The 13,954-nt window shown below is 36.2% G+C and overlaps 1 protein-coding gene across 2 annotated transcripts in view; it reads right to left on the bottom strand.

Annotated features, from left to right (window-relative positions):
* Positions 1-1,409: 1,409 nt before the first annotated feature.
* LOC120414138 (uncharacterized protein DDB_G0283357) overlaps positions 1,410-13,954 on the bottom strand; it is a 157,071-nt gene continuing 144,526 nt past the window's right edge. For both annotated transcript variants that reach the window (XM_052710037.1, XM_039575172.2), the window contains 4 exons: positions 6,322-6,490; positions 6,024-6,260; positions 4,488-5,959; positions 1,410-2,013 (listed from right to left, as the gene is read on the bottom strand). In XM_052710037.1, coding sequence (XP_052565997.1) covers positions 1,703-2,013; positions 4,488-5,959; positions 6,024-6,260; positions 6,322-6,490 — 2,189 coding nt within the window. In that variant the 3' untranslated portion in view covers positions 1,410-1,702. The remainder of the gene's footprint in view (positions 2,014-4,487; positions 5,960-6,023; positions 6,261-6,321; positions 6,491-13,954) is intronic.

The following is a 13,954-nucleotide window of genomic DNA, read 5'->3' on the forward strand; positions in this document are numbered from 1 at the left end:
TTGAATTAATGTTAAGATTAATATACTTTTTTTCAATAGATATTTAGTTTGGAAAGAAAACCGTTAAACCAAAATGAATGTTGAAAAGATAAATTACTGTAAAATGTTAAGAATTTTGGGAAAAACACACATAATTGTATGACTTTTGCTGGAAAAAATATCAGTAAAACAGTGTTGATGAAAAGTATTACTTTTCGACACAAACGCTGAAATATTAAACTTTTCAGCCGCAAATCAGCACTTTTATTTTGACGTAGGACTACGTCTTACTAGAAGATACTGTTTGGTGATGATTAAAAGGGCAATTTGTCATTATCAAATGAAACAAATCCGTTCAATAGTTTTTGAGATATCTTCGAAAAAGTGAGCGCAGGTCGAAATCTCTTTTTTAATGAAAATGAAAAAAAACAGCGAAATGGTAGCTTTCAATTATTTTTTTTCGAAAACCCTTCAAAGGTTATGCTGTTATGCTGAAAATTTCATAAGATTGCAATTTAAGAGTTTAAAAAATCTAAAACATCGTTGTGTGATTCAAACATCAATGAGATGATTTCTAATTCGTAATAAAAACATTTTGTTAAGGATTATTCTATTATGTTTTCTATGAAATGTAAAAAAATCAAAAAGAAAATTGCATGCATCTACAAAAAATCAAAACCAAAAAAAAAACTTACTTAGTTAATATTTTCTACGCACTACTAAATCGTCTACATTACTATCAATCAAAAACCACCTTCACTCTCCAATTTCAAATTAAACTGCACAAATTTACCACTCCAAGGAATGTGTTACTGCGATTAAACGTAGTCATTACCAACTAATCTATTCACTACTAAATCGCGCGTATTCTCGTGTATACGTACTATTTTGAATCGAGGGAATACCAAATACACTTCGAGTAACATAAACTGTGACACTACAAACTATATCTGCTTGTCGCTAATCGAGTAGAATATGTTTGCAATTTGAGTTGAGAACTTTATACTTTATGGTTACGTGTTTGTTTTGGTTGGAAGAAGAGACATTTCTTTTTTTTTTAGGTTGATTTCACTACAGTCTAATGGATGGATGGACAACACTACATAAACTTAGTTTTCTTTTTTGGGTTTTCTACAATTTTGAATTGAAAACGCTCCAATTCACAAAACTAGTTCTTGTTCACATTTTCTACGAGTTGACTTTTGTTTTCTCACTAAAATAAGGTACGATCTAATACTTTTGTTACTACGTATGCTAGGAGTTTACGGGGTTTGACTAGTTGAAGGAAAGAGATTCGGTATCAAAAGTAAGGTCGAAGTCGCTTCCAATTTTACAGATTGATGATGACGGAGGGAACAATGTTTTACTTAACCAGTTAAGGTGCGTATGTTTTGTGAGTGTATATTTTAAGTTTAATGAGAGACCTTGGAGAGTTTGTCGCACTCTCTGCTTTGTTTGTTAAGTAAGTTTTGAATAAATTTTATTCTCGTTTGCTTTCGCGACAGTAAATTCATTGTATTTTTTGCTAGAAAAAGTTTAAATAATTGTTCTACAATTGTTCGTGCGTTCGATTTGATCAAACACCGCAAAAAATGAAACAAAAGAAAAAGATTTTAAAAATAGTTAAAGAGCTATTCGAAAACACAAAAAAACAATCCAACTTAACGATCACATTTCGGTTAATTACCACCCTCCCTTTGTCCGCGCAATCGGGATCACTTCCTCAATTATCGGAATCGTTGAGCTCGTTCAGCTCGACGCTCTGATCCTCGAGACTTCGCTTGATGTCTGCGAGCGTGCTCATGATCAGCTGCTGCTTAAAGTCCGACTCGCCTACTCCGTTGAGCAGCGAAAGCTCGCCGTTTTTGGCTCCGTTACGTTCCGCGTCGCCGTTAGACGGAGTTACGCTTTGCGCTGATGAAGCTGACGATGGTTCGAGTCCCGGGTGGTGGCACGCGTTTTCAGCTTTGGATTTTGCCAGGCGCTCGCGGCGCAGAAGCGTTATCTTGTGTAGCAGAGCTTTCTTGGAGAGTTCTGTTGGGAGGAAAAACGATAAGATTTGGAGAGAAGAGCAAGAGAGAGAGAGAGTTTTGATTAGAGAGTTCGGATAGAGTGACGATTGAATAAGACTGTTGAAACGTTGACATTATTACACTAATTAAAAATTAAAATTCTACTTCTGTAGTGAAGTGTTTCCTTTGTTTTGAAACCAAAACCAAAACCAAAACCAAAACCAAAACCAAAACCAAAACCAAAACCAAAACCAAAACCAAAACCAAAACCAAAACCAAAACCAAAACCAAAACCAAAACCAAAACCAAAACCAAAACCAAAACCAAAACCAAAACCAAAACCAAAACCAAAACCAAAACCAAAACCAAAACCAAAACCAAAACCAAAACCAAAACCAAAACCAAAACCAAAACCAAAACCAAAACCAAAACCAAAACCAAAAACAAAACCAAAACCAAAACCAAAACCAAAACCAAAACCAAAACCAAAACCAAAACCAAAACCAAAACCAAAACCAAAACCAAAACCAAAACCAAAACCAAAACCAAAACCAAAACCAAAACCAAAACCAAAACCAAAACCAAAACCAAAACCAAAACCAAAACCAAAACCAAAACCAAAACCAAAACCAAAACCAAAACCAAAACCAAAACCAAAACCAAAACCAAAACCAAAACCAAAACCAAAACCAAAACCAAAACCAAAACCAAAACCAAAACCAAAACCAAAACCAAAACCAAAACCAAAACCAAAACCAAAACCAAAACCAAAACCAAAACCAAAACCAAAACCAAAACCAAAACCAAAACCAAAACCAAAACCAAAACCAAAACCAAAACCAAAACCAAAACCAAAACCAAAACCAAAACCAAAACCAAAACCAAAACCAAAACCAAAACCAAAACCAAAACCAAAACCAAAACCAAAACCAAAACCAAAACCAAAACCAAAACCAAAACCAAAACCAAAACCAAAACCAAAACCAAAACCAAAACCAAAACCAAAACCAAAACCAAAACCAAAACCAAAACCAAAACCAAAACCAAAACCAAAACCAAAACCAAAACCAAAACCAAAACCAAAACCAAAACCAAAACCAAAACCAAAACCAAAACCAAAACCAAAACCAAAACCAAAACCAAAACCAAAACCAAAACCAAAACCAAAACCAAAACCAAAACCAAAACCAAAACCAAAACCAAAACCAAAACCAAAACCAAAACCAAAACCAAAACCAAAACCAAAACCAAAACCAAAACCAAAACCAAAACCAAAACCAAAACCAAAACCAAAACCAAAACCACAACCAAAACCAAAACCAAAACCAAAACCAAAACCAAAACCAAAACCAAAACCAAAACCAAAACCAAAACCAAAACCAAAACCAAAACCAAAACCAAAACCAAAACCAAAACCAAAACCAAAACCAAAACCAAAACCAAAACCAAAACCAAAACCAAAACCAAAACCAAAACCAAAACCAAAACCAAAACCAAAACCAAAACCAAAACCAAAACCAAAACCAAAACCAAAACCAAAACCAAAACCAAAACCAAAACCAAAACCAAAACCAAAACCAAAACCAAAACCAAAACCAAAACCAAAACCAAAACCAAAACCAAAACCAAAACCAAAACCAAAACCAAAACCAAAACCAAAACCAAAACCAAAACCAAAACCAAAACCAAAACCAAAACCAAAACCAAAACCAAAACCAAAACCAAAACCAAAACCAAAACCAAAACCAAAACCAAAACCAAAACCAAAACCAAAACCAAAACCAAAACCAAAACCAAAACCAAAACCAAAACCAAAACCAAAACCAAAACCAAAACCAAAACCAAAACCAAAACCAAAACCAAAACCAAAACCAAAACCAAAACCAAAACCAAAACCAAAACCAAAACCAAAACCAAAACCAAAACCAAAACCAAAACCAAAACCAACACTTTTTCGATTTTTTTTTCGAAAATAGTCCAACTTTTTAAATTTGCAATATGATCGTTTTCGAGCCTCGATAATTTTATCGTTAACAACCATGATGTTTATGAGCAGGATAAACTCTTTTTTTACGCTTCGGCACATACACAAAGACAAGATTGTTATGAAGTCGTCTTGGTTCTTCGACCTTTGATTTTAGGCAAATTTTGGGATAATTTTAAAAAGGCTAGAAATCTGGTAAATTTAGATCAGAAACTTTTAATTGGAGTTCAAATGTTGGTTAAGGAGGTAATTCATGGTCTTTCAAGGCTTATTCATAAGAAATTTGATCAATATGTGCATCAATCCGTGACTTTTCAGAGGCTTTTCTGAAGAACAATCCTTTGAAATAAAAATAAATCATCAAAAAAAGCAGCAAAATGTCGAGAAATAGCGCTTTTTTTCATGGTGCCAAATATCAGACTTGCCGATTTTTTTTTATATAAAGTTTGTTCTTAAAAAACACACCATGCTAGAACCAGATAGGAAAAACTAAACTTCAGTTCCAAACTCACCCGGATCCACGTCCAAGCTGCGCTGAATCTTCTCGAACGTCGCACTGCACGTGTAGATCTTCCGCTTCAGCGGCTCACTCTGCGGACAGTAGCTATCGTCCGTCAGCGTGTTGCCCATATCGACTGACCGGAACGACATCAGCGGAGACTTGTGCATCAACCGCTGCTGCTGCTTAATGTCTCCCTCGTTGAACGAGCTGGAGTAGACTACGGCGGGTGTTGACGGTTTGTCCTCAACGGGTGTGGAACTGCCGCCAACGTGGATCGTGTGCCGGAAGTTGTTGAGCGGTTTCCCTGTAATGCTTTTTCTCGAAGAAGTGGTCGAGGTTGAGAGGTTCTCCTTGTGGGATTTGTTCTTGGAGTGGGAGTTGCGGTCCAGGTTGCGACTGAGCTCGTCAGAGTCCGAGTCGGACTCGATGTTCAGCTTGGGGCTTTGGCTGCGGAACCGACGGCGGTTGAGGGTTGGGGATTTTGGTAGGGCGATGTTCCGCTCGTAGATCGGTTGGGGTTGGGGGGATAGCTTGGCACTTTTGAGGTCGTTTTCGGTGTTACGGTGGATTACTTCCGTGCAGTGGTTTTGGTTGATGAAGTTGGTTATGTGGGTCTTGCGCGGGATCATTCGGGTGTTCTTGGGGCTGTTTGGTGCGGATATTGAGGTTTCGTAGCGCAGAACTTCGAGCCTCTTGTTGATGATCACTCCTTCAACAGGGTTGAGTTCGCTTTCCGCACACTTCTGCGAGCAGGTTTTGGCCAGTTCTCGCTTAAGATCTGCCTCACAGTTGCGCAACATTTCAACCCGTTTGTTCGCCGGCGGGTTACAAATCCTCCTCGGACTGCAGATCGTCGTTGGTGGTTCCTTGATCTCCTTCAACTCTTTCATGCTATTGGTCTTCATCGAGAACAGAATCGATTCGGCCTCGTGGATCAACTGCTTGTACTTGACGTCCGCCTCCAAATCAGCCTTCAACAGCGCCTTCTCACTCTCGGAAATGGCCAGGATCCTGCTATGAAGCGAGTGCACCTCGGTGAACGTCAACGAGTTGCACCGATTCGTCAACGGAGCATTCCTCTCCCGGCTCCGTTCCTCCGACTGGTTCCTTCGGTGTGACACCGGCGTTCCTCCCAAACTCCTACAACCTCGACCCCCTGCCAACCCTCCAGGACTTCCCGATTCTCCACCCTCCGCCAACTTCTTCCGCGTCCTGACGAGCTTTTTTCGCCGCTTGGAGCCACCACTTTCGCTGTTCCGTTTGCACCGCCCGGATCGATGCCTCGAAGAAGACCGGCGCTCCGGGAAGTTGTGGTACGAGCAGCTACCGGTATGCCTGTACGGCTCCTTGTCCGTCACCTCCACCACCGAACCGGTGTCGATAAAGTCCAGATCTAGCAGGTCATCGGTGTCGCACTCGTCCCCGGCGTCCTGACCGGTGTCGATGTCCGACGGGCAGTCCGTCGGGTCGGAGTCGCTGCAGCTAAAAACCGAATATGAATTTTAAGAGACTCTGCCTCCAACAACCCAAAAAGATTAATCCTCACCTCAAAATATCAGTCTCTTTCTCATAGTGGTAACTCTCGTCAAACTTGCCCATCATCTCGTTCAGCGTCGCGTCCTCGTCGCTGTCCAGCGGGTTCGAGCAGTACGTGGTGGCCTTGCTGTCCAGCCGGGAAATGTCCCCGCAGGCCTTCTTGACGCTCCGCGGCGTCAGCATCTTCTTGCTGATGACCTTCTCCGTCGAGGAGCTCGAATCCGAATCGGACAGGGCGTTCGCGGACCTGGAAATAGGGAATCGCTAGTAGTTTGAAAATTTCAAATCTTAACTATTAAGAATCCTACTTGGAGTCCTTCTTATTGTCATCGGTGCCGCTGCTGGATTTGATGCCGGAGGAGGTCGTCGAGCCGGAGTCCAGTTCCGTTTTCTTGATATTCGTACCGGCCAGCGATCCGTCCAGCGTTGAAAGCCACGGGTTCGTTCGGATGCGACAGCGTTGGCGTGGGGAAGGGGCTAAAAACGGAAGAGTGAAAGTAGTTTCATGATACATTTTTTTTCTTTGGGTGTACCAAAAAGTAACATGTTTTTTTTTTGAAAATATCGTAAATCTGGACAAAAAAAACTTAAAATATATTCTTAAAGCAAAATCGAACACGGGTAATTCTCTACCAACTCACACGAAATCGGGAAAAGTTGCCCCGACCCCTCTTCGATTTGCGTGAAACTTTGTCCTAAGGGGTAACTTTTGTCCCTGATCACGAATCCGAGGTCCGTTTTTTGTTATCTCGTGACGGAGGGACGGTACGACCCCTTCCATTTTTGAACATGCGAAAACAGAGGTGTTTTTCAATAATTTGCAGCCTGAAACGGTGATGAGATAGAAATTTGTTGTCAAAGGGACTTTTATGTAAAATTAGACGCCCGATTTGATGGCGTACTCAGAATTCCGAAAAAACGTATTTTTCATCGAAAAAAACACTTAAAAAGTTTTAAAAATTCCCCCATTTTCCGTTACTCAACTGTAAAAAATTTTGAAACATGTCATGTGTCTGTCGCGGGTGACCATGAACGACCATGATCGATGACGACCAACTTTTTCAAAACTTTTTTTCGTAAAATCGCGATAACTCGTGATGTTTATAAGCAAACCCCTTATGTCTATATATCATTTTTTTTGTAATTGTCTGCTCTACAACTTTGTAGAACATTGATACACTCTAAAAAATAACCCTGCAAAGTTAGAAAAAACACGAAATTTTAAAATGAAAAATTTTGTTCTAAATGAAGAAATGACCCTTCTGGGTCAATGTAGATTCGAAAAGTACATTAAATTTCCCATAAAATGACATGTTTCAAAAATTTTTACAGTCGAGTAACGGAAAATGGGAGAATTATTAAAACTTTTTTAGTGTATTTTTCGATGAAAAATACGTTTTTTCGGAATTCTGAGTACGCCATCAAATCGGGCGTCTAATTTTACATAAAAGTCCCTTTGACACCAAATTTCTATCTCATCACCGTTTCAGGCTGCAAATTATTGAAAAACACCTCTTTTTTCGCATGTTCAAAAATGGAAGGGGTCGTACCGCCCCTCCGTCACGAGATATCAAAAAACGGACCTCGGATTCGTGATCAGGGACAAAAGTTGCCCCTTAGGACAAAGTTTCACGCAAATCGAAGAGGGGTCGGGGCAACTGCTGTGTGAATTGGCGGAGAATTACCCACACGGAGAAAAAAGAGTTTCCAAAATCGTCTGTAACTTTTTAATGAATTTTCTGATCTATTTGATGTCTTCAGCAAAGTTGCAGATATTGTTGAGGACTATCCAGAAAAAAAGTAGGTACACGGAAAAAATGCTGAATTTTTAATTAACTTTTATTTCACATAAACTCAACTTCCCAAAATACTTATTTTTTTTATTCGAGATTTTTTCTATGTTTTAGGGGACAAAAATCCGCAACTTTTGAGCTATAGAGAAGTGGTAAAAAAATCACCCGCCGAGTTATTTTTTTTTAAATAAAAGTAGTGATTTTTGGAAAAAAAAATAAATTTCAAACATAAAAAAATGATTGACCTTATTTTGCCTTCCTCACTGAGGTAAGGCTATAATCCTGCTCTAAAAATGAACTTTTTATCAAAAGCTCGAAGACCCACATTCATATATACATATCGACTCAGAATCGAAAACTGAACAAATGTCTGTGTGTGTGTATGTGTGTGTGTGTGTGTGTGTATGTGTGTGTGTGTGTGTGTATGTGTGTGTGTGTGTATGTATGTATGTGTTCAAAAATCTTGCCAAGTTTTCTCAGCACTGGCTGAACCGATTTTGATCGAACCAGTTGCATTCGACTTGGTTTAGGGTCCCATACATCGCTATTGAATTGTTTGAAGTTTCGATAAGTAGTTCAAAAGTTATGTATAAAAATGTGTTTTCACATATATCCGGATCTCAATCATATGCATGTAAACCAGGGGTGACCAAAGTATGGCCCGCGGGCCAAACGTGGCCCGCGAAGTGATTTTTCATGGCCCGCGGACCCATTTTGAGTGGTCATGTTAAATGGCCCTTTGACCATTTGTAAAGTGATTTTAAACTTTTTTAAATTGAAGGTTTATTTTGAATATGTTAATGCCAATATTTTTTAATTTTCTCTTAATATAAAACTAATGATTTATCAATTTTTGATCCTAATTGAAATAATTTTACACTTTTCAATGTTAGTGAAACTATCTTAAAATTTTAATGAAGCAATTTTTGAAATGTCTATTAAACGTTAACATTTTTACTAAGGAAGATACTGTAATAAGGCCGTTGCAAATATTTATTGAAGTTTATGTCCCTTGACTCTGACCAAAGTTGAGGGGTTTTGAGTTGATAAGACTTCTATTTCCATTAAAATTTTCCTGTTTTATGAAAAAAAATTGCCCCTGATTTGAAAAATATTTGCAACAACCTAATAGCAAAAATGTAAGTATTTCATATTAAAAAATCATGTTGAACCTTAAAAAAATTAAATAAAAATTACAACAAGATTTTCTGCTTATTTTTTTTTCGTCGAGCCTTACATTTTTTGAAAATTTTGATTTCAAATCAACTGTACGAGTGTATGAAACATATTTATTTTACTTTTTTTTGCCTCCCTTAGACCATGACCATATTCGAGGGACAAAAACTTTTAAAATATTTGTAGGGCTAGTGATTTTTCGCGATTTCACGGAAGCCGCGTAAAACTTGAAATTTGCCCTTGGCCGTGAAATGCGGTCAACATCGTGAAATGCCACGAAATTCGAAAAATCACTTGAAAAATTGTGTTTAATAGTTTGATTTTTGAATTGAAACAATCCACAAGTAGAGCATTTTGGAAGCAGTTGTTGAAATAAATTGAAAACCATGCAATCATGGTTGATTTAGTTCAAACAGTTTGAGCTATTTTATTTTAAAAAAGTTAAACTTTGTAAAAAAAACGATGAATAAATTGCTTTGTATAATGTGAGTAAGAATTTGATTATTTTTTTTATGTTTTAGGTAGAAATTAAGGTTTTTATTCAATTTCAATTTATAATACATGTTGATAAAAATTTCAACTAGAGCTTTTGTACCAAGATTTTTGTAAAAGATATTTTAGTATTTTCAAAACTACAGGAACTATCGATATAATTTTTCATTCATCTCCTAATGTACTTTCTACAAAGCAATTTACAATGAAATTTCCCTATTTTTACAATCAGATTGTTGCCGGATTTGGTCCGTATGTTTATCATTTTTGGAATAAGATGACATTAACTTCCTTGGTTGTTTTATTTATTTTTTGTTTATTATCTATACCAAATGCTCCAAAAACTGTTATAAATGGAGTCTTGCTTAAACTTAATCGAAATAATGAGCTAATAATGGTTTTCGTTTAGAAAGACTTTAGGAAATTATTTTGATATTAAAATTTTAAAGTCTGTCAGATGTAAAACTGGACTACATTGAACTTACACAACAAATTTAAATTTTTGAGCCGTTAAAAATCACTAGCTCTAAATATTTGCATCGACCTAATTCCTGGAAAATCATAACAACGATTTTTTTTAAAATAACAGAAATTAACTAAATAAACTTCAAGTGATAGATGTATTTTTAATTCTTTTAAATTAAAATGACGTTAATTCATTTTTTAAACTATCAATTTTATATATTTGGCCCGCAAGCTCATTTAAGCTTCAAATTTGGCCCGGCATCCAAAAACTTTGAGCACCCCTGATGTAAACGATGTCCGGATCCATCATCCAACCCATCGTTGGTTAGGTAATCAAAAGACCTTTCCAACAAGTCCACAACATCGAAGATATGGTAACCCTGTCTCGAGTTATGACCACTTAAGTGATATTTATGTACTTTTTTGAAGCCGGATCTCACTTAAATGTATGTAAACGATATCCAGATCCATCATCCGACCCATCGTTGGTTAGGTTATCAAGAGACCTTTCCGACGAGTCCACAACATCGAAGATCTGGCAACCCTGTCTCGAGTTATGACCACTTAAGTGATATTTATGTACTTTTTTGAAGCCGGATCTCACTTAAATGCATGTAAACGATGTCCGGTTCCATCATCCGACCCATCATTGGTTAGGTAATCAAAAGACCTTTCCAACGAGTCCATATAATTGAATATCTGGCAACCCTGTCTCGAGTTATGACCACTTAAGTGATATTTATGTACTTTTTTGAAGCCGGATCTCACTTAAATGCATGTAAACGATGTCCGGTTCCATCATCCGACCCATCATTGGTTAGGTAATCAAAAGACCTTTCCAACGAGTCCATATAATTGAATATCTGGCAACCCTATCTCGAGTTATGACCACTTAAGTGATATTTATGTACTTTTTTGAAGCCGGATCTCACTTAAATGCATGTAAACGATGTCCGGTTCCATCATCCGACCCATCATTGGTTAGGTAATCAAAAGACCTTTCCAACGAGTCCATATAATTGAATATCTGGCAACCCTGTCTCGAGTTATGACCACTTAAGTGATATTTATGTACTTTTTTGAAGCCGGATCTCACTTAAATGCATGTAAACGATGTCCGGTTCCATCATCCGACCCATCATTGGTTAGGTAATCAAAAGACCTTTCCAACGAGTCCATATAATTGAATATCTGGCAACCCTGTCTCGAGTTATGACCACTTAAGTGATATTTATGTACTTTTTTGAAGCCGGATCTCACTTAAATGCATGTAAACGATGTCCGGTTCCATCATCCGACCCATCATTGGTTAGGTAATCAAAAGACCTTTCCAACGAGTCCATATAATTGAATATCTGGCAACCCTGTCTCGAGTTATGACCACTTAAGTGATATTTATGTACTTTTTTGAAGCCGGATCTCACTTAAATGCATGTAAACGATGTCCGGTTCCATCATCCGACCCATCGTTGGTAAGGTAATCAAGAGACCTTTCCAACGAGTCCACATAATTGAAAATCTGGCAACCCTGTCTCGAGTTATGACAACTTAAGTTATATCTGTGTACTTATTTTTCTGGACCTAAAAAAATAGCTGAAATATGTGTCCAAACCACTCATATTACCCATTGTTGGTAAAAAGTGAGGAAGGCATCAACCACATAGGTGGATGAAGTTAGTTTTTTTATGTACAATTGAATTTGAAATCGAAATGCACTTAACAGATTTTTTGACAAAAGGCTTCATTTTTAAGATATAGTCACCGAAAGTTAGATTTTAGCGATATATTTGCAGTTTTTTTTCTATTTTTAAAAATAGTGACTCTAAAACTCTAAACTCTAAAAATATTTATTTCGAAAAGTTCTGAAAATTTTCTTTAAAATTGTAGAAAAAAAACATTGAAGATTAAACCTCTGGTTGCCGAGATACGGCGGCTTAAAGTAAAAGAAACAGGAAAATTTAAGTTTTCCGAACCTCCCAAACAAAAAATTGAGATGGTCACTTATGGTCACTATTTTAAAAAATCAAAAAACTGCGAATTTTTCGTTGAAAACTTTCGGTGGCTATATCTTGAAAACGGAGCCTTTTATCAAAAAATCTGGTCAAAAGATTTTTAATTGAAAATTCAATTTTACATTAAAAAATAAAAAAATAACTATTTTTCAAAAAAATCATAACTCTGCGGTAGATTTTTCGACCATGTTTCTTTATGGCTTAAAAGTTTCAGGCTTTGTCCTCTAAAACATATAAAAAAATCTCGAAAATAAAAAAAACGGGGAATTGAGTTTTTGTGAAAAAAAATGTTGATTTAAAAATCGGCAATTTTTTTTCCGTATGCCTATTTTTTTCTCAATAGCCCTCAACAATACCTACAGCTTTGCTGAAGATATTAAATTGATCAAAAAATTCATTCAAAAGTTACAGTAATTCGAATATTTACGTACCATTTTTGTATGGACAGCTGCCAAAATTGTATGGAGACTTGTATGGGTGAACCAATGACACAAAATAGCTTCTTTGGTCATAGAGAAGACCCCCGAGAAGTTTGAGCCAAATAAAAAATTACAAAAAATAAAAATTGCTCAATAATTTCAAATATTTAAAATCAGACTAAGCTAATATAACCTTCCTTTTTTCAAATTTAAAAAAAAAAAATTTTTGAAAAGATAACAAAATTTCGCTTGAGGGTACACAGCAACCAAGGAAGTTGTTGTCTTCTTGTCTTCTCCATTTCTCTCTTAACATGATAAATGCAAGTAAATATACTTAAAATGATACAAAAGAAAAATGAGGCAATGTTATTTTTTGTACAACAAAAGTTGCTCAAAACAACTATCCAAAATCGGGACAAAATTAAATGGTCGTAAAAAATTGTACATTAGAGGGTTAAGCACCATGCGTCTCCAGCTAAATGTACTGGAAACTTATTTCTATGGAGAAGCATACTGCCCATGTTCGCATAAATGTCCCATATGCAAAAACAGCAAGCTGAGAAAAACGCATTTGAAGTTTGTCCCATACATAAGGCTACGTGTTAATTTTTCGCGAAAAAACTGGATTTCCTCCTGATTTCTAGACGAAGTACCGTAAAACGGGGTGACTTTGATAGCCGGGGTGACTTTGATAGGTTTGCGATTTTTCCGCAAAATGAAGAGTACAATTAAAATACGTAAGGAATGGTTCAGAAACATACTGACCATGGTAGAGAAGTGTTCAAAGTACCTCATGAAGAACTTTTCATAAATTTTTGAAAAGTTTAGAAAGTTAGTTAACTATAGTTAAGAAAATGTGGATGAAAGTCATTATTTTAAACTTCTCAATGTGTCATGATTTTCTCAATGAACATGATTTTTAATCGGAAAACGGAATGCATTTTCGGATTCTTTGGACAATTTTCTACTAGGAGAAGGTTAAATAAGTTTGTAAATAATAAATAATATGTGTTTTTGAAACACAATTAAAAATAATCTCCAAATTTATAGGCAAATTCAGTTGAACAAATTTCATGTAAAATGTGAAAACTTGTGATTCGTGCTTCGAATTCAGTTTAAAATGCAATATAAATCGATAATTTTATAAACAAAACTATTTTTAACAAATTTCAGGAAAAATTCCGACTTTTTAACAATTTTACCTAAAATTTATATGTATTTTGTTAAAAAGCTAATAAACTTAGTTAACTTCATATAAACATTGATTTTTTTCTAACAAACTATATCAGCTACTTTAGTGATGGTACATTTAACGTACAAATAAAGTTTGAACATCTTAAATATGATTTTAACAAGAAAAACTATGACTATCAAAGTCACCCCGGAATTAAAACCAAGAATTTTTAACGTAACTATTTTTCTAAACACTATTGAAAAAACTTTTTTTCCAAAATAGTGCATGGACTTTGTGTGGTCTACCCCAGTACATGTTTTAAAAATAATAATCTTGAGAAAAACCTTACCTGTTGGAAAATATTCTAAAAATAAATTGAAATCCTATCAAAGTCACCCCGGTTTACGGTA

The sequence above is a fragment of the Culex pipiens genome, chromosome 3, assembly GCF_016801865.2.
Source record: "Culex pipiens pallens isolate TS chromosome 3, TS_CPP_V2, whole genome shotgun sequence".
Taxonomy (NCBI): domain Eukaryota; kingdom Metazoa; phylum Arthropoda; class Insecta; order Diptera; family Culicidae; genus Culex; species Culex pipiens.